This window comes from Nerophis lumbriciformis, linkage group LG12 (assembly GCF_033978685.3).
Source record: "Nerophis lumbriciformis linkage group LG12, RoL_Nlum_v2.1, whole genome shotgun sequence".
Lineage (NCBI taxonomy): Eukaryota > Metazoa > Chordata > Actinopteri > Syngnathiformes > Syngnathidae > Nerophis > Nerophis lumbriciformis.
The window spans coordinates 36,843,108-36,865,645 of record NC_084559.2 but is presented as its reverse complement, the minus strand read 5'-3'; the positions used below and the strand labels follow the sequence as shown (position 1 = coordinate 36,865,645).

The 22,538-nt window shown below is 40.8% G+C and overlaps 2 protein-coding genes across 2 annotated transcripts in view; one reads left to right on the top strand and one right to left on the bottom strand.

Annotated features, from left to right (window-relative positions):
• Positions 1-20,964, bottom strand: part of LOC133623336 (arrestin domain-containing protein 3-like) — a 22,318-nt gene extending 1,354 nt beyond the window's left edge. The window contains exons 1-6 of the mRNA XM_061986550.1: positions 20,642-20,964; positions 10,444-10,488; positions 10,293-10,353; positions 10,029-10,179; positions 6,501-6,597; positions 6,159-6,415 (exon numbers count right to left, since the gene is read on the bottom strand). Coding sequence (XP_061842534.1) covers positions 6,159-6,415; positions 6,501-6,597; positions 10,029-10,179; positions 10,293-10,353; positions 10,444-10,488; positions 20,642-20,903 — 873 coding nt within the window. The 5' untranslated portion in view covers positions 20,904-20,964. The remainder of the gene's footprint in view (positions 1-6,158; positions 6,416-6,500; positions 6,598-10,028; positions 10,180-10,292; positions 10,354-10,443; positions 10,489-20,641) is intronic.
• ssbp2b (single stranded DNA binding protein 2b) overlaps positions 412-22,538 on the top strand; it is a 316,774-nt gene continuing 294,647 nt past the window's right edge. Inside the window, exon 1 of the mRNA XM_061986544.1 lies at positions 412-514. Coding sequence (XP_061842528.1) covers positions 445-514 — 70 coding nt within the window. The 5' untranslated portion in view covers positions 412-444. The remainder of the gene's footprint in view (positions 515-22,538) is intronic.

The following is a 22,538-nucleotide window of genomic DNA, read 5'->3' as shown; positions in this document are numbered from 1 at the left end:
AAAATGCCCACAAGCTTGGACAACAACCATGGTCTAATTTAATTTCATTAAAATATAACCCGTTGAGATTTGTAGAAACGTTTAATTTTACCTTGCTGCTAGCAGTACATTCATGATTTTTATTTTATTATTATTATTATTATTGAGTATTCCTATATAATATAAGCGAATAACTTTGCCTTTCGAGAGCGGGGCTACAAGCTAGAACTGGATCTTGTGTGTAGAATAATTGAGTCTGTCCAAACTCTCTGCATTATTGCACTTTACATAAAAACAAACAAGAAACATAGAAACATTTATGTATTTGTAGATTCATTTCCGTTTCTGTTAATAGGGTGCGGCTCAGATCAGAGTCGTGGATAAGGAGAGTAGGGATGGCCAACTCGGTTTCAGGCGATCTCCCCAATGATTGGTCAAAAGGCACTCACGTGACTACAGAGCGCCATGACTGCTACTAACTGTGAGCTGATGCTGTGTTTGTGGTGTTTCCACGTATTACAGCGTCTTGTGCGAGGTAAGCGTTTTGTGTTTTGTTTAGGAGAAAACACACAGAAGCCAATACAAATAATAACAGAATACATTTACAAATTAAAGAGATGGTTTGACAAGAACAGACTATTTTTTAACTACAGTAAAGCTAAAAAGTCAAAAACTACAAAGTCAAACAAATACAAATAGACGGACATTGAAAGAGTAAAAGAAACCAAATTTTGGGTGTTAGAATAGAAGAGAAAATTAACTGGAAATCTAAAAAAAAAATACAACAAAGTGACAAGAAATATGTCAATAATGAACAAAGCAAAATATGTTCTGGATCAAAAGTCACTCCATATACTTTAATGCTTGCCAGTGTTACCATATCTGAGTTATTGTGCATAAATATGTGCAAATAAGTACAAGAATACACGTATTGACTTAGCCTGTTACAGAAAAGAAAGATCATAAGACATAATGAGTGAGACATAGAGTGATTACAAATGCATTGGAGGCAGCACCACAGTTGACATACTGTACTTCACACACAAGTCACAAGTTCTCCGTGACTGTTGGTGCAAAGCTAATGAAGGTTTTGGCAAAACGAGGTTTATACATAATTGTTTCGGTCATTCGGTGTATTTTTGTTACGTTTATTGCGCCGCCGGGTGCGTTTTAGAGTGCCTGCTGGTCACTAAACAATATAGAATGTAGCGAACGAGTGAGTCAAATAAGGCTGCGAAATTATACTTTCACAAAATAAAAGCGTGTTTTATTGTAAGTTTATGAGCTGGAGTATGTTTAGAGCTATATATAGATGTATTATTTTGGTTTATTTTCTCAGAAAAACTAACGACAAAACGACAGCAATCGCATGCATCCGGGCACAGCTGCACGCGCCTTGGTAGCAGTCATGGCGCCTGTTGTTTAGTTAGCCATACTCTTTTTTTTATGGATGGTAGAGCGGTCATCCAGAAACTTTAGGGTTCCTGGTACAAATTCAGTTCTCGCCATCTTAGTCATTGCCGTTGTGTCCTTGGGCAAGACATTTTACCCACCTTGCTCCCAGTGTCACTAACACTGGTTTATTAATGTGTGTGGCAGGACTTCTTCATCTCAAAGGGTAAATAAAGGGTTTAAAAAAAATCTTTCATCTTTAAGGATTTGACTTATTCCAGCAGTGTATAGTTTTTATTTTTAATTTAAAAAAATACACGGAAGATGTTTTGTCTTTGGAATTTTATTCCATACTGTATCGAAAATTAACCGAACCGTGACCTTAAAACCAAGGTACAAGTTTGGCATAACTACAAAACCTAATGTACATGAACAACAGTGAAAGTGTATGGTCCATCCATCCATCCATTTTCTACCGCTTATTCCCTTCGGGATCGCGGGGGGCGCTGGAGCCTATCTAATGGTGTCTGTCTATCTGTGTTGGCCCTGCGATGAGGTGGCGACTTGTCCAGGGTGTACCCCGCCTTCCGCCCGATCGTAGCTGAGAAAGTGTATGGTGTTTTTCTTAATTAAACATACTATTGTTTGGACTGTTACAATGAATGATACTGACATGTTTTAACAAAAAACGTTTTTAGTTAAGAAGGGACTTACACCAAGAGTAATTGTTCTCTCCTCCATTCCTGTATCACTACACACAGCAGCATGTATAGGCAGCAAAATAGTGAATTAAGCACGCCACCTGCTGGATGTTGTCGAGTCATGAACTCCATTGTGCTTCAGCAGGTAGTGACTAGACAATAACATTTTCATATAGAATGATCAAATTACACTTGATCAACAACTGTTTTAATGATTACTACATATTAAATCAAACGAGCATGCATGCACAAGTATATAGTTGATCATCATACAAATTATTTATCTACAGTCAGGGGCGCCGCTAGGGATTTTGGGCCCCATGAAAAGAATCTTTACAGGGCCCCCAACACAGTGTCATTATTTTTTCTGTATTATAATCTGCGTGGGTTCCCTCCGGGTACTCCGGCTTCCTCCCACCTCCAAAGACATGCACCTGGGGATAAGTTGATTGGCAACACTAAATTGGCCCTAGTGTGTGGATGTGAGTGTGAATGTTGTCTGTCTATCTGTGTTGGCCCTGCGATGAGGTGGCGACTTGTCCAGGGTGTACCCCGCCTTCCGCCCGATTGTAGCTGAGATAGGCTCCAGCGCCCCCCGCGACCCCAAAGGGAATAAGCGGTAGAAAATGGATGGATGGATGGATAATTTCATCATCATTAGGGGCCTCTCTGGGCCCCCCTCCATCATTGGCCCCTAGAATCCGTCTCCTTTACCCCCCCTTTTCGGCGCCCCTGTCTACAGTACAGGCCAAAAGTTTGGACACACCTTCTCATTCAATGCATTTTCTTTATTTTCATGACTATTTACATTGTAGATTGTCACTGAAGGTATCAAAACTATGAATGAACACATGGCATTCTCTCGACAAGCTTCAAGAGGTAGTCACTTGAAATGGTTTTCACTTCAAAAGTGTGCTTGAAGCTCATCGAGAGAATGCCAAGAGTGTGCAAAGCAGTAATCAGAGCAAAGGGTGGCTTTTTTGAAGAAAGTAGAATATAAAACATGTTTTCGGTTATTTCACCTTTTTTGTTAAGTACATAACTCCACATGTGTTCATTTATAGTTTTGATGCCTTCAGTGACAATCTTCAATGTAAATAGTAATGAAAAAAAAAAAAAAAAAAATCGAATGAGGAGAAGGTGTGTCCAAACTTTTGGCCTGTACTCTATATTAGGTCTGTCTTCAAATAGTCTAATATTCAACGATTTGATTTGAAGGAGTCTGATTGGACTATCAACCCTGCTTCCCTCCCAAATAGTTAAGCATCATACAGAGTGTGCGTTGGGATAGATAGATTGCATTCATCAGGTCTTTTCTGGTAAAAGATGCTTGTGTGCAGGAAAAATAGTTTTCAGAGAGGGTTAACTCCTACCGGTTTACAATTTCGGCTGTCATGTCAGCCTTCTTCAGACATATCTGCTTGCGTGACTTGTCTAAAAAACAGAAGGCCTCCCACATCAAATCTATTTGTCTGCACACAAGAATCTTTCACCAATAGTGTTGGGAGGATGTTTCTACATGGGTGATGGAGGCTCGTTGGGATGCGTCGCTGTCAGACACGGAGCTCGCCTGGCCATCCAGTGCCTTTGGCTAGCTGAATCCCGCCTTCGTAAATTCGACAGCACACACGCCGGGACGCACTACCTTGCCTCGGAGGTGTTGCTCTCTTCATGCAAGTTAATGGTCTTTTCATAGGTTCACATACGGTAACTTTGTTACGACTTTTACTTCCTCTATTCAGTCTTCTTTGTGCTGCGCCAACTAAAGTTTTGCCTTTTTGACGTGGAAAAAGTTGCAAATGAGATTTCTCTTTTGTTCATTTGAATGAAAGAATGCATTCCTTTTACAAATGTTCAATTAAAAGGGCTGTTTGCAACCTTTGCGCGGATGCCTAAAGTTCTTTAAATTTCCAAAGTGTTTTAATCATTATATGCAGGCCGCTTACAGCATTCAGCACATAATGATGTAACTAGCTTTGTGTGTTGTTACCCAATGACAGTGATTTGGCGAGCTAACGTTAGGTATCATTGAATGTTATTCCATCATAACAACAGCATGCTAGTTGCTTCCCTGGGAAATCCTAATGGTAACATATATTAGCCGTTGGTGTTCTTGTTATATTTTTTGGTTCAAAAATGAAAGTTGTTGATATTTATTTTTAAGTATTTTGTATTTATCTAAGTTACTTTTTCATGTTAATATTGTGGTGTATTGAGAGGACCAAGCACAGATTATTCATTTGAATTAATTTCAATGCGCTTGGCTGATTTAAGATACGATTGTTTTGAGTTACAAACTCGATCGTGAAATGAATTGTGCTCGTAAGTTTAGGTACCACTGTACTGCACGTCATTTCCATCTGTTTATTTCTCTAAAATAAACAGCAGTATACATTTGGCTGTTCATTGACGATGGGCAAAATCTGACAAATCAGATTTGACTTTTAAAATCCTCAGTCGCAGACAGTCCTAATTCACATTACAGTGGTACCTCAATTTAAGATGACCTCAATTTACAAGTAATCTTTTTTTATGCTTCAGATTGCAAGTATAACTTGAGTTACAAGCCCGCTTTTCCGCCGGTGCTGACGTATGCAGTAACATATTGTGTCATTTATCATTCTATTATTTTGTCAAAATTATAAAAGACAATCTGTAAAAATGTATTATTAATCCACTTGTTCATTTACTGTTAATATCTGCTTACTTTCCGTTTTAACATGTTCTATCTACACTTCTATTAAAATGTAATAATCACTTATTCTTCTGTTGTTTGGATACTTTACATTAGTTTTGGATGATACTACAAATTTAGGTATCGATCCGATACCACATATATATATATATAAACGTGTATATATATATATATATATATATATATATATATATATATATATATATATATACACACATATATACAGTATATATATATATATATACACAGTATATATATATAAATATACCGTATTTTTCGAATTATAAGTCGCAGTTTTTTTCATAGTTTGGCCGGGGGTGCGACATATACTCCGGAGCGACTTATGTGTGAAATTATTAACACATTACGTAAAATATCAAATAATATTATTTATCTCATTCGCGGAAGAGACCAAGAAAATGTCAGCAATCGTCACACACACGTCAACCAATAAGAATTCGGCGGGGGCGGGTCATGGCAGAAGTGCATTGTGGGTCATGGGATGCTAACTGCTATATGCTATATGCTACTACCGTAGCTATTAAAATAGATCATTTCAACGTTGGCGGTAACTTATAAAAACTGAGAAGGGCTGAACAAAAATGGCACCGAAAAGGAAATCATGTACTGCAGATTACAAGCTGGACGTAGTGAAATATGCAGCAGAAAACGACAAGAGGAAGCGGCGCATACCTTTGGAGTTGGCAGAGTTGTATAGAAGCGACATCGAGGAAGAAGATTTCATTGGATTTATCGATTAGGAGTGACAGATTGTTTGGTAAACGTATAGCATGTTCTATATGTTATAGTTATTTGAATGACTCTTACCATAATATGTTACGTTAACATACCAGGCACGTTCTTCGTTGGTTATTTATGCGTCATATAACGTACACTTATTCAGCCTGTTGTTCACTATTCTTTATTTATTTTAAATTGCCTTTCAAATGTCTATTCTTGGTGTTGGATTTTATCAAATAAATTTCCCCCAAAAATGCGACTTATACTCCAGTGCGACTTATGTATGTTTTTTTCCTTCTTTATTGTGCATTTTCGGCCCGTGCGACGTATACTCAGAGCAACTTATAATCCGAAAAATACGGTGTACATATATATATATATATATATATATATATATATATATATATATATATATAAGCTTTCTCATTGTCATTCCATTGGGTTGAGTTTTTTCTTGCCCTGATGTGGGATCTGAGCCGAGATGTCGGTGTGGCTTGTGCAGCCCTTTGAGACACTCGTGATTTAGGGCTATATAAGTAAACTTTGATTGATTGATTGATTGATTGATTGATATATATGTGTGTGAATACATGACTTACAGTATATGTACTGTGATAAATAATGTTAAGATTATAAACAAGAACCCTTACCCTTAGTCTGTACTCCGCTTTGAGGATGGTACAGTTGTAGATGGAAGGTTCCACATCATGGGGGATCGTGATGATCCGTGTAACTGTTTGGTTGGTAGATGGAGCAATAGGCTGTCCAACTTCTTTAAAGAGGTCTTTTGTATGAAGCCTTCTCTTCCCTCTTGCAAAGAAACTGTGCTTACTGTAGATGCAGTACTTGGGTTTGATTTCACGAGAAGAGTTGTTCTGAATGATCGCCAAAACCTTTATGCCCTCTCCTGTAACACAGAGCAGCATTGACTCCGTACACGCTAGGTGATCACTTGGGTTAGGGTAAGTCAATGTCACTGTGAGAACTCTCACCTTGGAAGAAACCTGTTTTTTCCAGACTGACATCCATAGCTACAGTTCCCGAGTTGAACAGTTTCATTTTTTTATCCTTAGACTCGTGCTGAGGTGTCTGGAAAAAAAAATACAGTTTTTAAAAATCACAGCAAACAACAAACAAACACTAAACTGACGTATGGCCACAGCAAAAACGGGCAAACTCTTCAGGCCAAAACTCAACTGTCTACGAGTTTTGGTAGTATAGTACAGCCATACTTTGACGACAAAAAGGTACAGATTCTGTACAGGGAGGACGGATGGTACGAAAGAGGAGTGAGGGAAGCCATCTATGTCAAATATCCCTGAACAACACTGTCCTTTCGACCATTCCTAAAAGACTGTAATTTAGCCTCCAACAGAAAACAGATGCCATTTTGTGCCATTTGGTACAACTGAATAGAATGCCAACCTGGGTAATTCAGACTATATTTGGCTGATACTGTTCAATCCACAGTGGTCGTTCTGCAACACAATACCTTAATGCTAACAGGGGGAAATTCCACTTTAACAACTGTTGTTGGAATTGACAATAAGATTGCTCTTTTGCATCTCAACAGTTGTTTTTTTCACTATGATAAGGCAGAACCAACCTTGCGCAGGCACAACCTCCTGGTTTGGAGTATACATACAGTATTTGGGGTTAGGCATCAACCGCTAGACTAGATCTGACCAATCTAAGTTTAAGACTAGATCTAAACCAGTTTAAGTCTAAGTCTAAGACTAGATCTGACTAAGGCTGAAACGACGCGTCGACGTAGTCGACGTCATCGGTTACGTAAATACGTCGACGCCATTTTTATGCTTCGACGCGTCGCATATTTACGTCACACTGCCGTCATGGTGGAGCGCAAAGCAGATGATGCGAGCGGTGCGAGCGAGGGAAAAAAAGCACGCCAAAAGTCGTCAAAAGTGTGGGAGTATTTCAATAAACGGCCTAATAATGTTGTAGCGGCGAACAGCTGTCTCGTCAGCTGACGCGCGAGCTCGCAACCGTGGCTGTTTAGCAACCAGCCAAACCCCACTTAATAAAATTATATTTTATCTTAGAGCACATCCGCATCCCTATTCACCTAGGCAACCCCAGGAAATGTATATAATTCGGCATTATTTCGGCCAGTCGGCTTATAAAATCAGAGCCGATCAGTTTACGTTCACGCGCAGGTATAACGCGGCGCGCTCCTGTCTCATCTGCTGGTGCGCGAGCCCGGTAATTAGACAGCTTTGTCAAATCAAGGTGTACAAAAGACGCCAGCGCAGAGTGGAAAAAGGTTTAGTTCATTACAGAAAACCCAGAGTTGTGCCAAAAGTATGCAAGATTTAATATTTCTCTTCGTGGGTGTGGCGCACTTGTTGCGCTGGTGAGATTGGGGGGGGGGGGGGGGTTGTGTGCATGTAGCGTGCTTAGTCTGGAGGCTAAATACACACAGTGTGTTATGTAACTGTTGTTTAGTGTTGATATTCTTTGCTTAGTTTGATAAATGTTGGAGCAGTTTGCTTCATCAGGAGGGTGAAGTCGCTCAATTTAAAGTGTTGGATTTAACTGTGTTGGATCATTGGCTGCTGTTGAAGGCATAGAAAAAGGGGCATTTTTCTACCAGTAGACATCGTTTAAGATTGAGTGTTTCACTGCTAAATTAATAATATATTTATATTGAATATGGATTTTAAATATGTATCTAAATAGGTGGTTAATTGGTTAGGTATTTATGTATTTGCATATTGGGTTTTCTGTTGCATTTATCTATTGTGTTTCTGGGTTTAAATGTATTTTATATGTATCTTGGTGCATTTATGTTGAGACAATTTATTTAAAATCTGTTTTAACTTAAAGGGAAAAGATGTGTCCATTTTCTTGCACTTGTTTAAGGGTTAAGAGTTTGATAGCCTAATTAATAATTGTAAATTATGGGATTGATAATTGATTGATTTTTTACAGCATGTTAATCTTGTGGTGTTTTGTCCTTAAAGGTTTTTCACCTACTAAAGAAGCTAAAGGCTACTAAAGGCTACTAAAGACAGCTAATGACAGCTAAAGAAACTAAAGTCTATTAACACTGCTAAAGACTGCTAAAAAGACTAAAGAAGAAAAAAGAAGCTGTTTCTTCGTTGGAAAAACTGTTACAAACTTAAGGAAAATAAAAGGAAAAAGTAACTACGGTCTGGTCTTTTGAGTGAAATCCAGAAGCCACATTCAGCATTGGTACATCCCTTCAAGTGTGGGATAAGCACAGCGAAAAAAGCAAAACACTTGACAGTTGTTGTATGCACACTGTGTCGAGCGGAAATGGCCTATCATAGCAGCACAACGGCTATGAACGAACATTTGAAAAGAAAACACCCGACAGCGTTCTTGCCATCACCATCAACTAGTCAATCGTCCGCGTGAGTATACGTTGTCATCATTACACAAAATCATGAATGTGTCATTTGTATCTGCGTTGTAAATTCATAGACTAAAACACTGTTTCGCTCTAAGAGGCGCGTTTGGCGTGCCTGTTCAGTGTTTACAAAGACGCGCTCCTCTTTAACGCTAACATTAATTAGTTGTGCAAATACCTTTTACAACATTAACAGTTACATATACTATGTACAAACGAACAATTAACTTTCACTTTAATCATACTATCATTGTTGTGTTATTAAGCAAAATAAGCAATACTTTTACTTTTGTTGAAATGTTTACACTGTTACAGAATATTTCGTTTTGCACTTTTTTGTATTGGATGTTTATCTTTATTTTTGCACATTTTAAAGCAAAATAAGCAATACTTTTACTTTAGAAATGCTTATACTATTGCAGAATATTAAGATTTGCACTGGATGTTTACTTTTATATTTGCACATTAAAAAGCAAATAAGCTACTTTTAATTTTGTTAAATGTTAAAATTTTTAAATGTTTACATTGTTACAGAATATTTTGTCATGTTGTTGTCAATGTTGACTGAGTGGCCATACTTTTTTTTTTGTAAATAAAAGTCATGCCTTTTGAAAAAACTGGCCAACATTTATTTTTTCATCTTCATTTTAAATAAAAAAAATAATCGGTAAAAGGAAAAATAATCTATAGATTAATCGAAAAAAATAATCTATAGATTAACCGATTAATCGAAAAAAATAATCTATAGATTAATCGATAGAAAAATAATCGTTAGCTGCAGCCTTAGATCTGACCAATCTAAGTTTAAGATTAGATCTAAACCAGTTCAAGTCTAAGTCTAAGACTAGATCTGACCAATTTAAGTCTATGTGCATGAACTGATGAAGCCTACTTGGATGAACGGGGAAACGTCTTCTAAGACAAACCAAAAAGTCCAGTTGCAATCGATTGAATGCCCTAAGAATGTAAGCTAACATGGTTGGGCAGGTTCCATTGTCCAAACAATACTTACCATCACACGTTGCTCAATGCTGCACACTTCTACCCAAACTAGACATATTTTACCGAAATCATTCCAATAATACAAAGTCACATTTAAACCCCAGAAATGGAAGTCTTCACTTACCATTAGTCCCGGCACATTGTTCGAGGCAGCTTGTGTCACAAATGGGATCTTAATAGTATCCGTTGTGCTAATCCTCATCGATCTACTCAGCTTGGCTTCCAACAGGTACACAACTTTACCAACAGAACCTTTGAACGACGAGGGCATCTCCCTAATGAAGAGCATCAAATCAGCAGGGGGCATTAGTTAATTTCTTTCAAATAGATTAACACCAAATCACCATCAATTATTCTTCTTGATCTGTGTTTATAAAAGTTGACTTACTGCATGGGGAACTGAAAGCTGAAGGGGTAGACATGAATTCCTGCAGAAAGTAGATTACTGGCTAAAAAAACAAAACACAGAAAATAAAAAGTAAATAAAACATTGCAATTAGCTAGCCTTGCAAGCTGGACAAGTATTTCATGCTACTTACATGTTTCTCCATCATGATTTTTCAACAGTGATTGATCGTCAGACCCTAGGTACAATAAAATGTACAAAATTAAAAATAAAGGTGATTAAGCCTTTGAGTCCATTGCTCATGATGGTGGAATGCACTCCCATATTAGTTAAAATCCGCCCTTTAAAGGGGCTTTTTGCAACCTTTACGCGGATGCCTGGAAGGCGCTAACTTTCCGATGTGTTTCAAGAATTACATCCCGCCTTACAGGTATTAACACAAAATAACACAACTTTACCTTAGCTTTGTGTACTGTTAGTAAATGATAGCGATAACGTTCACTATAATGTATTGTCATTCGTAACAACAACAAGACTGCAAATCGTCCGTTGCTTCTCTGGAGCTAACCTCTTGAACACCACTGTTTTATGTATTTCACCAAGAAGGCAAAGTTTTGCCACATGAAAGAAGAGTGTCTCTAAGCTCAGGATGTAACAGTGAACAGTATTATTGATAACTTCGATAAGACTCCCGAGGGTTAGTATTTCTCTTTTAAATTAAAATTATTGAAACACTGTGATTAATAAACTTTGATCAACTAACTGACTGACTGGCGCTAGCTTGCAAGCTTGAATGCTAACATTAATACAAGAGACAATAACGTCTTTCCCCATTAGGGACGCCGTAACCCAATCAAAACCTGAATAAAGAAATTGCATTGAACAACTAAGCTATTTAATTGTGCTTGTTGAAACCATAAGCTGTGCTCTCTTGAGATGTTTTTTACACTGCGTTAAAGGATGGACGCCGCCACACTCAAAATAAAGGGCTTTCTAACACTGTGTCTATTTATTTAGTTTTTGTTTAAAGCTCACTATGATACAGCTCATTTCTCAGGGAAAGCAGCTAGCGCGTTAATCACTAGCTAGCTTAAAGACTAACATGAAAACAAGACACATTAATGGCTTTCCTCCCTTGCAAACAACACATGTTTTGCCTTCATTACTAAACAATCTTTACAATATTTACATATGAAGATAAACATATTTTTAAAAATGTAAGGAAAATAATATGTCTCCTAAGAAGTCAGAACAAAATGTTATGCTTTTTTCTGCCAAGTGTATTGTGTGTCTTTTCATTAATTTTCATTTATTTATTTTTAAAAATAAAACTTGGTCAAAAGATTTCATTGTGTGTATGTGTCACGTGAGGGTCGCAGCTTGCTGCGGGGTTGTTCTTCCAACGCAAGAACGGCTCCGGACGACAGCGTAAAGGTAGGAAGTGATTTATTTCTTAACAAAAAACAGAAAACAAGCAAAAGAAAAGCGTGCCGAACGCACGGGAAGCTAAGGCTAAACTTAGCACAGGCAAAAGACAGGGAACTCCAAAACTTACGTGACTATTTGCATGGAGCAAACACAACGAAGGCAGAATGAGTGACAAACAAAGGTAGGCTTAAATAGAGTCTCTGATGAGCAACAGGTGCGCGTGCAAGGCAGGTGAAAATCAAGTAACCATGGTGACGAAACAAACTCACAGGTGCACGAGTAACAACAAAAGGAGTCCAAAACTAACCAAACATAACCAAACAAAACATGATCCGGACCACGGATCATGACAGTATGAATACATTATGAGGAGAAGTGGGAATCTTTGAGCACCTCACGATTCGATTACGATTCAGGAGCTACGATCGTATTAACAATCGATTATTAATGCATCTTTAATTTATGTACATTGATGCAGTTAAAAAAAAAATTGGGATTTCACTAAATATGCGTTTATCACTTGCAACTTTAAAAAATATTATTCATTTGGAATAGAAAACAGTTAAATTAATTCCCACATTTATCAAATTAATGAAAATGCGTGCAAAACTGGACCTTAATTGCCCGATGGATAGGAGCTGGTCGGATCTCTCCGTGAGGTGTCTCGCTGCAGACAGCTAAATTTTAGAACTGTCTGCATTACTTTATTTACAATAAATAAATCGATTATAGAGGTTTACTAATCGATTCTATAATCGTCCATGTCCAAATTGCCATGCATCTAAAAATCCATGATTTCCCCCACCTCTAATTATAAGCACGTTTAATAATACCGCGACACAAAATGATAATCGTGATATTTAAATTTTAACATGATGTTTTAAAATAAAAATGTTCATATCGTTACAACCCAACTCTAAGTTGAGTCTTCTTAGCACTTATAGAAGTGATACACGCTTCTTCTACACACGGTGGTTATGCACTCCTGGGCTTGTGGTGGCAGACCTCCGCCTGGCGAATACTTGCATTTGATTTCCTACTAAATGCCTGACTAGTGGGCTTTGATTTTTATTGCGTACCTCCACTCGCTACCTCGCTAAATGGCAACACAGATCCATTCTGCTCATATTCTCCGGCAAGCCAAGTTATTGAAGTGTGTTATGGAGTACAGTTACAACGTGTACTGCCACACTTCAATTATAATTTGCCTCTGAGTAAGGGAGAACCCGAGAGCACCAAATCTGCATATGAGGCAGGACGCCACAAACAAATAAATATTAGGGAAGCACTGGCAGGCGCTCTTTTTCGGCATTGATTGCTAAGCTCTTGTGGTGTGATTGTATTATGGGAGAACTACAGAGTCGACAGGCTATGACGTCACGAGGTGCGACGGAGCGGGAGACAGTGTGGGAGTGACCTAGAGAGCGAGACACCTGTTGTGATCGAGCTAATAAAAGTATCCACATTATAAAGTACAGCTGGACTCACGTATGTAATTCAGTAACTCGACATGGTGTCAGAAGTCCTGTAGTTAATGTGGAGTGTGAGCCAAGTGGAAATATAGTTTGTACGCGTCAGTGGAAGAAGTAAGGACAACATGAGCGAGGGGGACGGAGCCGCTGCAGCGCCTGCACGGCCACCCAACGCGCCGGTGGTTGCCGTGGGACCGTGCGCTACGTTCAACATCCAGCCACCGGAGTCCTTTGACTTTTCAAATCCACAAGAGTGGGACAAATGGATCCGGAGATTCGAAAGATTTCGCCTGGCAAGTAACCTAAATGCAAGCTCCGAGGACAATCAAGTGAACACATTGATTTATTGCATGGGGGACGAGGCGGATGATATTCTCCGTGGGTTAAATCTGACGGCCGCTCAAAGACGTACATACCAGGGAGTGCGTGAGGGATTACAAGGCTTCTTTGTTGTGAAGAAAAATGTTATCTACGAGCGTGCTAAGTTTAACATGCGCAAGCAGAAAGAAGGGGAGAGTGTGGATTCGTTTGTCACTGCACTATATGCGCTGGCGGAGCATTGTAGCTACGGGATGCTACACAATGAACTGATCAGAGACAGACTTGTCGTCGGATTGCAAGACAAGGGGCTGTCTGAACGCATGCAGTTGGACGCGGATCTAACCTTGGATAAAGCCATAAGAATGGCACGACAGAGCGAGGAGGTGAAAAGGCAGCAGTCTACTCTCCGAGGGGACACCACCAGATCAGAGGCAAGTGATGCAAAGTCTGTTGATAGAGTGTTCAAGAGCAACTTCAAGTCTGCTAAAAATAAACCTCAATATGCTGATAGCCCAAAGTACAAGCCACACAGTACTCAGTACAGCAAGGACAAGGGCGCACAGTCATCGTGTCAAAATTGTGGCAGCTCTCCATCCCATCCAAAAAGTGACTGTCCTGCTAATGAAGTGAGATGCCATGCATGTGGGAGGAGGGGACATTACAAGCGTGTGTGCAAGTCCAAATCAGTGCATGAAGTTGAAGAGGATGAGGAGGAAATCTTCCTCGGCAGTGTCACGGAGGATGGGGATCCTTGGATGGTCAAAATTGGCATCCATGAGAGCAGTGTGACATTCAAAATAGACACAGGTGCTGATGTGACAGTCTTGCCTCACTCAGTGTTCCTAAACACATGCAGAAATGATCCACCTAGTCTCAGAAAGGCAACAAAGCCACTCCTGGGACCAGGAAGAAATCCCCTCGACGTGGTGGGCGTCGCCAGTTTGCTGCTGAGGAGAGGGGAAAAGACAGAGATGGAGGATGTGTACATCGCTCGTCATGTGCATACTGCCCTGCTGGGAAGATCTGTGAGCTGTAGGCTGGGGCTTGTAGCACGCCTAGACAGCGTTACTATGGAGACATTAAAGGAGCACTACCCAAAATTATGCACCGGGCTCGGACAAGTGCGGCAGCCATATGCCATCAAGCTGAGTCCAGGGGCGGAACCATTCTCACTTAAGACACCAAGGAGGATTCCATTGCCTTTAATGGACAAAGTCAAGCAGGAACTGTCCCGCATGGAACAACTCGGGGTGATAAGTAGAATTGAGGAGCCAACAGACTGGTGCGCTGGCATAGTGGTGGTGCCCAAAAAGACAGGTGCTGTACGTATATGTGTCGATCTCACCAAACTCAACGAGTCAGTGTGTAGGGAAAAGTTCATCCTGCCATCAGTGGAGGAAACACTGGGAATGCTGGCTGGAGCCAAAATTTTTAGTAAGCTGGATGCAAACATGGGGTTTTGGCAAATTCCTCTAACTGCAGATTCATCGAAACTGACAACTTTCATTACACCCTTCGGGCGCTATTACTTCAGACGGCTACCGTTTGGCATAGCATCCGCCCCCGAACATTTTCAGAACCGGATGGTGACGGAGGTCACAGAAGGGCTTGAGGGCGTTGTTTGCCACATGGACGACGTGCTGGTGTGGGGCCGAACACAAAAGGAGCATGATGCTCGCCTGCATGCCACGCTCGAAAAGATCCAAAAGGCAGGCATCACTCTGAATGTCGATAAGTGCGATCTGTCAAAGTCAGAGGTGACCTTTCTGGGCCACATGCTCTCCACCAGTGGCATCAGCCCAGACCCAAGCAAAACAGAAGCTGTGAGGAAGATGCAGGAGCCAACAACTGTGACTGAGTTGAGAAGTTTTCTTGGAATGATAAATCAACTTGGGAAGTTTGTGCCGCAGCTGGCCGAGAGAGACAAGCCTCTGCGAGATCTCCTGTCGAAAAAGAACTGCTGGGTGTGGGGCGTCGACCAGGCAAGGGCCTTCCAGGATCTAAAGGATGCACTCACGTCTACACCAGTGCTAGCTATGTACGATCCCAACAGAGAGTGCAAAGTCTCAGCAGACGCGTCGTCGTACGGGTTGGGAGGCGTACTACTACAAAAGTGGGAGGAAGAGTGGAGGCCAGTAGCCTACATGTCGCGGTCTCTCACGCCAACAGAGCAGAGATACGCGCAAGTAGAGAAGGAAGCTTTGGGGCTGACCTGGGCCTGTGAGAGGTTCCGCAACTTCCTCATCGGGAAACATTTCCAGATGGAGACGGACCACAAGCCTCTCCTGAGTATTCTGGGGTCTCAAGCACTGGATGCTCTACCTCCACGGATCCAACGCTTCAGAATGCGTCTGATGCGCTATTCTTATTCTATTTCTCATGTGCCAGGGAAGTTCCTGTGGACAGCTGATACGCTGTCACGAGCTCCTGTTAAGAGAGAGGAGACAGCAGCGGACAAAGAGCTGTTTGAAGAAACCAACATCTATGTGGACATGGTACTGGAGAACCTACCTGCAAGCGCTGACTACCTGGAGTAGCTGAGAGAGCAGCTGCAGAGAGACAGTGTGTGTGCACAGGTGATGCAGCTGTGTGCTGAAGGCTGGCCAGCACACGGTTCCAAAGAGCCAGCACTCAGGCTGTACAGGGCAGAGCAGGCGTTCCTTACAGTTCAAGATGGTGTCTTGCTGAAGGGACACAGGCTCGTCATCCCTTCTACAATGAGAAATGATGTTCTCGCCAAATTGCATGAAGGACACCAAGGCGTGGTGAAGTGTAGACAGCGGGCACGACAGTCAGTATGGTGGCCCGGGCTGAGCCAGCAGCTGAATGAATTGGTTCTCAACTGCCGAACATGCTGTAAGGAGAGACAGAACCACAGGGAGCCGCTGATGCCGTCACCATACCCAGGCCGACCATGGGAGAAGTTAGGAGCTGATTTATTCATGCTCGGTACCAAGACCTACCTGCTGGTAGTGGACTACATGTCAAGGTACGTGGAGATTGCTTTGCTGACCTCCACAAGGTCAAATGATGTAATCCACCACCTAAAATCGATATATGCACGTCACGGAATCCCGGATCTTCTCGTTTCGGATGGAGGGCCCCAGTTCTCTGGAGCAGGCTTCGCCGAGTTTGCACATCCTTACGGATTCCGGCACGTTACCAGTAGCCCAAGATATCCTCAAGGTAACGCCGAAGCCGAACGTGCAGTACAGAAGGTGAAAGGTCTCCTAAAGAAAGCAGATGACCCCTATCTTGCTTTGCTCGCTTACAGGGCTACCCCTCTCGACAATGGGTATAGTCCAGCGCAGCTTCTCATGGGGAGGAGGCTCCGCACAACAGTGCCTATCCTTCCTGCTTTGCTAAATCCTGCTCTTCCTGATAGTGAAGCTGTTATGCGGAAAGAAGGGGAGAAGAGGACAAAAGATGCACAACGCTACAACCTGCGGCATCGTGCAATGAACCTTGACAGACTGAATCCGGGACAGGACGTGTGGATAAAGGACCAAAAGAAAGCCGGAGCTATCATCGGACGTCACACCACTCCACGATCGTATCTGGTGGAAGGGCCCCATGGGACCATCAGACGGAACCGTCGTCATCTCATCCCTATGGGATCCTTGCCGAAGCAGAGTGGCCATGGTGCAGCAGAGCCGTTCCTGGGGGGCGTTCCGGAGCAACCTTCAGCAGAACCATCGCAGCAGAGTGTTCCAGAACCTCCATCTACTCCTACTCCTAGAACCAGGTCTGGGAGGGCTGTGGTGAGACCAACTAGGTTGGACCTATAATTTTGTTTCCTAGAGACATTACAGAGACTCTAATGAGAAAAAAAAAAAGAATGTTACTGTATGTGGGAAAAGACAGAAAAGTGTAATTGGAGCGTTTTGGATATGTTTTATTGTACTGTAAATGTTCAAGTCAGTTGCAGGGCTTAGGTTGAGGACAGTACAGGATTAGTATAGGATGGATGTTTGAGTATTGATGTTGAAGTGGATTGTTCTAAGGGTAAAATATGTGTGTGTGTTTGATTGTCTGGTACAGGCTCATATAGGAGCAGACCTTCCAACCACGAGGCAGAATAATCCTCAAGGTCTGTTGAATCAATGGCAGTCTACCCATTGATTCTAGAAAGGGGAGATGTGGTGTGATTGTATTATGGGAGAACTACAGAGTCGACAGGCTATGACGTCACGAGGTGCGACGGAGCGGGAGACAGTGTGGGAGTGACCTAGAGAGCGAGACACCTGTTGTGATCGAGCTAATAAAAGTATCCACATTATAAAGTACAGCTGGACTCACGTATGTAATTCAGTAACTCGACAGCTCTCACGGCAAAAATTAGTGTGGCTTGTCGAGAAAGTGTTGTACAGTATTTGGTACTGATGATACTGACAAAAGCAGGTATCAATGTATTTTTGGCGTGTTGGTACCGAATTTGACGTGTCTGTATTTTTGACAACCCTTTCCCGTAAAATTTTACAACATCATAGAGCAACCGATTTACGTCACCAATGTTAGCGTGAGAACGAGACCTAAGTATTAATCAAACACAAAGAAATGTTGCCTCTTCAAAAGTCAGACAACTTTAATTTGGGCATCCCGCTCATGTTGTTATGATCCGTTGCTCGGATCATGTTCTGTTTGTTTTGGACTCCCTCTGATTCTGTTTTGTGCACCCTTGAGTTTGTTTTCAGTTACCATGGGTGCTTATTGTTTCCACCTGTCTCTGATTGGTGTTCAGGATGCTCACCTGTTTCCCGAGCACTGTCAGAGCGCTATTTAATACTGCCTTTTCCGGTCAGTCAGTCTGGCTTCCTAATTTGCTTCATGCAACAGTTGACAAAGGTACTGATTCCTGCTATTTACATACCGGCTTCCACGCTAGCCTCCTTAGTTTTTGCCTTCCGTGCTATGAACACGTTTTTGTTTGTTCCCGCCTGATTTATTGCCTAAATAAATCATTTCCTACCTGCACACTGTGTCCGAAGTCCGTCTGCATCTTGGGAGAACGAACCCCGCATCACAATGCGCCCAGATCGTCACACATGTCTTTATACTGTAGACCAGGGGTGTTAAACTCATTTTAGCTCAGGGGCCGCATGGAGGTAAATCTATTACCACGCCGGCAGGACCGGTAAAATCATGGCATAACAATTTAAAAGTAAAGACAACTTCAAAATTGTTTTCTTTGTCTTACTTTGGCCAAAAATAAAACAAGTTCATACTGAAAATGTACACATTACAAATAATCCTCTTGACAAAACACTACAAGTTAGTTGAAAATTCTGAGAAAAAATTGGTGCAGTTTCAAAAACACCATGAAGAACACAATGAACTTAGACTTTGTCTCAGTGTATTTACGAAGCTATTAAACTTAAAGCGCTTGTTGTTTAGCATTCTCATGTTGGCAGTTCACCACTAAAGACGTGTTTAGCACTATGAATGAACACGTGGAGTTATGTACTTAACAAAAAAAGGTGAAATAACTGAAAACATGTTTTATATTCTAGTTTCTTCAAAATAGCCACCCTTTGCTCTGATTACTGCTTTGCACACTCTTGGCATTCTCTCGATGAGCTTCAAGAGGTAGTCACCTGAAATGGTTTTCACTTCACAGGTGTGCTGAAGCTCACCGAGAGAATGCCAAGAAACTCGAATATAAAACATGTTTTCAGTTATTTCACCTTTTTTTTGTTAAGTACATAACTCCACATGTGTTCATTCAAAGTTTTGATGCCTTCAGTGACAGTCTACAATGTAAATAGTCATGAAAATAAAGAAAACGCATTGAATGTATGTTTAAACGGTTTATACTTTCAACAGATAAAATGTAGGGATGTCCGATAATGGCTTTTTGCCGATATCCGATATTCCGATATTGTCCAACTCTTTAATTACCGATACCGATATCAACCGATGTATACAGTCGTGGAATTAACACATTATTATGCCTAATTTGGACAACCAGGTATGGTGAAGATAAGGTACTTTTAAAAAAAATAAATAAAATAAAATAAGATAAATAAATTAAAAACATTTTCTTGAATAAAAAAGAAAGTAAAACAATATAAAAACAGTTACATAGAAACTAGTAATTAATGAAAATGAGTACAATTAACTGTTACAGGTTAGTACTATTAGTGGACCAGCAGCACACACAATCATGTGTGCTTACGGACTGTATCCCTTGCAGACTGTATTGATATATATTGATATATAATGTAGGAACCAGAATATTAATAACAGAAAGAAACAACCCTTTTGTGTGAATGAGTGTGAATGAGTGTAAATGGGGGAGGGAGGTTTTTTGGGTAGGTGCACTAATTGTAAGTGTATCTTGTGTTTTTATGTTGATTTAATAAAAAAATAAAAAATAAATTTTAAAAAAAACGATACCGATAATAAAACATAAAAAACGATACCGATAATTTCCGATATTACATTTTAACGCATTTATCGGTCGGTAATATCGGCAGGTCGATATTATCGGACATCTCTAATAACTTGTGATGCTTTTGGAGAGAATGGGGCCTGTATTTTTTAATTTGCAATCTGGGAACGCCTCCAGAGTTGAACATCTTGCAGACACACTAAAACAACGGGTTATAAGGGTGACTGTGGAGCAAGATTTACGCACAATTGACACCAAAGCGTATCCAAGATTTTTCATTGTATCCCACTGGGTTGAGTTTGTTCTCGCCCTGATGTGGGATCTGAGCCTGATGTCGTTGTGGCTTGTGCAGCCCTTTGAGACACTCGTAATTTGGAGCTATATAGATAAACTTTGATTGATTAGTTGATTTTATTCACACACATTTTTTCCCCAGGCCACAAAGAATGATGTGGCAGGCCACATGTGGCCCCCGGGCCTTGAGTTTGACACATGTGTCATAGGAGATGGTAATATTATCTGTGTTTAGACTCTGCCCTCCTAGAAAGGCAATGCGTATTCTGTATAAAGTTTACGATGGCACATTTGTACAAATCAACATTAGTTTCAAATACCAACCCTTTTTTTTTGGTAAATAAATGTAAACGGGTAGGGAGAACATATAAATGTTTTTGTTTGTGACTACAAGCAATGTAGATAACGGCCACTCGACTATGGTTAGTGTACCGTGTCGCGGCTCAAAAGAAGCCATAGCAAGTGTGGAAGTAAGAAGAACTTACCGGCGGTGTCGTCGCTTCCAAGGAAGTAATTTCTGACGCTGAAATACTTGTCCTTGGAGTGATAGGTGACGGTCGTTTGACCGTATCTCTCCGTCCATAACACCTCGGCTTTCCCCTTAAACTTCACGTACAAATACTGCACTTCGCAGTCTTTGCTGAGTTGCAAAGTGACATGACCACAAACACTGTCGCCATTTCTGAAGATGTTAGTGTCGCCCTTCTCCTCGTAAGTCACTTTCAGGCTCGTCACTGTGCTCGGCATGCTGGTGGAAGTGATCCGATGTTTATTCCCCAAACCTCCGATCGCAACGGTCACCAACACCCACTTCCGTCCCTGGGGGCGTCTCACACTCGCCCTGCTGGATATGTGTTTACACTTTAAGAAATAATAACCGCATTTATATCCATGGAAGACCGTTTCCTCTGGAAAAAAAAAAATACCACCACAGATAAAAGTATTTTTTTATGAAATATAATGTCGAACTTATAAAATAAAAAAGTCATATTTTAAATTTTTAAAAAGTCAAAATAAAAAATATAAGATTAAAAGTCACATTCATGAGATAAAGTGAAATTATGAGATAAAAAGATAATCATGACATTAAAATGTAATTATGAGATAGGAGTCAAAATGATGAAATGAGAGCGAAAGTCCAATTTAAGATATATATATATATATATATATATATATATATATATATATATATATATATATATATATATATATATATATATATATATATATACATATATAGTGAATGAACACTTGATGCATATAATCACAGCAGTATGATGATTCTATGTGTCTACATTAAAACATTCTTGTTCATACTGCATTAATATATGCTCATTTTAAACTTTCATGCAGAGAGGGAAATCACAACTAAGTCAATTGACCAAAACTGTATTTATTAAACAGTCATTAAGCAGTGGCACAAACATTCATTTCATAACAGAAAGTGCAAGATTGTCAGAGACATTTTCAAACAAACTATTAGTACACTTTTGTGCATGATGTCACAATGATGACATATCAAAACAACAGTAAATTAAAGTGCACTTTTTCATACTTGCCAACCTTGAGCCCAGGTTGCTCTGATAGTGGCCTTCAACTCTTCTGCGTTTTTGGGTCTGGCATTCTGCATCTTCCTTTTCACAATACCCCACAGATTTTCTATGGGGCTAAGGTCAGGGGAGTTGGCGGGCCAATTTAGAACAGAAATACCATGGTCCGTAAACCAGGCACGGGTAGATTTTGCGCTGTGTGCAGGCGCCAAGTCCTATTGGAACTTGAAATCTCCATCTCCATAGAGCAGGTCAGCAGCAGGAAGCATGAAGTGCTCTAAAACTTGCTGGTAGACGGCTGTGTTGACCCTGGATCTCAGGAAACAGAGTGGACCGACACCAGCTGGACTGCTGCTGAGTGGTCCAAAGTCATGTTTTCTGACGAAAGCAAATTTTGCATTTCCTTTGGAAATCGAGGTCCCAGAGTCTGGAGGAAGACAGGAGAGGCACAGGATCCACGTTGCCTGAAGTCTAGTGTAAAGTTTCCACCATCAGTGATGGTTTGGGGTGCCGTGTCATCTGCTGGTGTCGGTCCACTCTGTTTCCTGAGATCCAGGGTCAACGCAGCCGTCTACCAGCAAGTTTTAGAGCACTTCATGCTTCCTGCTGCTGACCTGCTCTATGGAGATGGAGATTTCAAGTTCCAACAGGACTTGGCGCCTGCACACAGCGCAAAATCTACCCGTGCCTGGTTTACGGACCATGGTATTTCTGTTCTAAATTGGCCCGCCAACTCCCCTGACCTTAGCCCCATAGAAAATCTGTGGGGTATTGTGAAAAGGAAGATGCAGAATGCCAGACCCAAAAACGCAGAAGAGTTGAAGGCCACTAT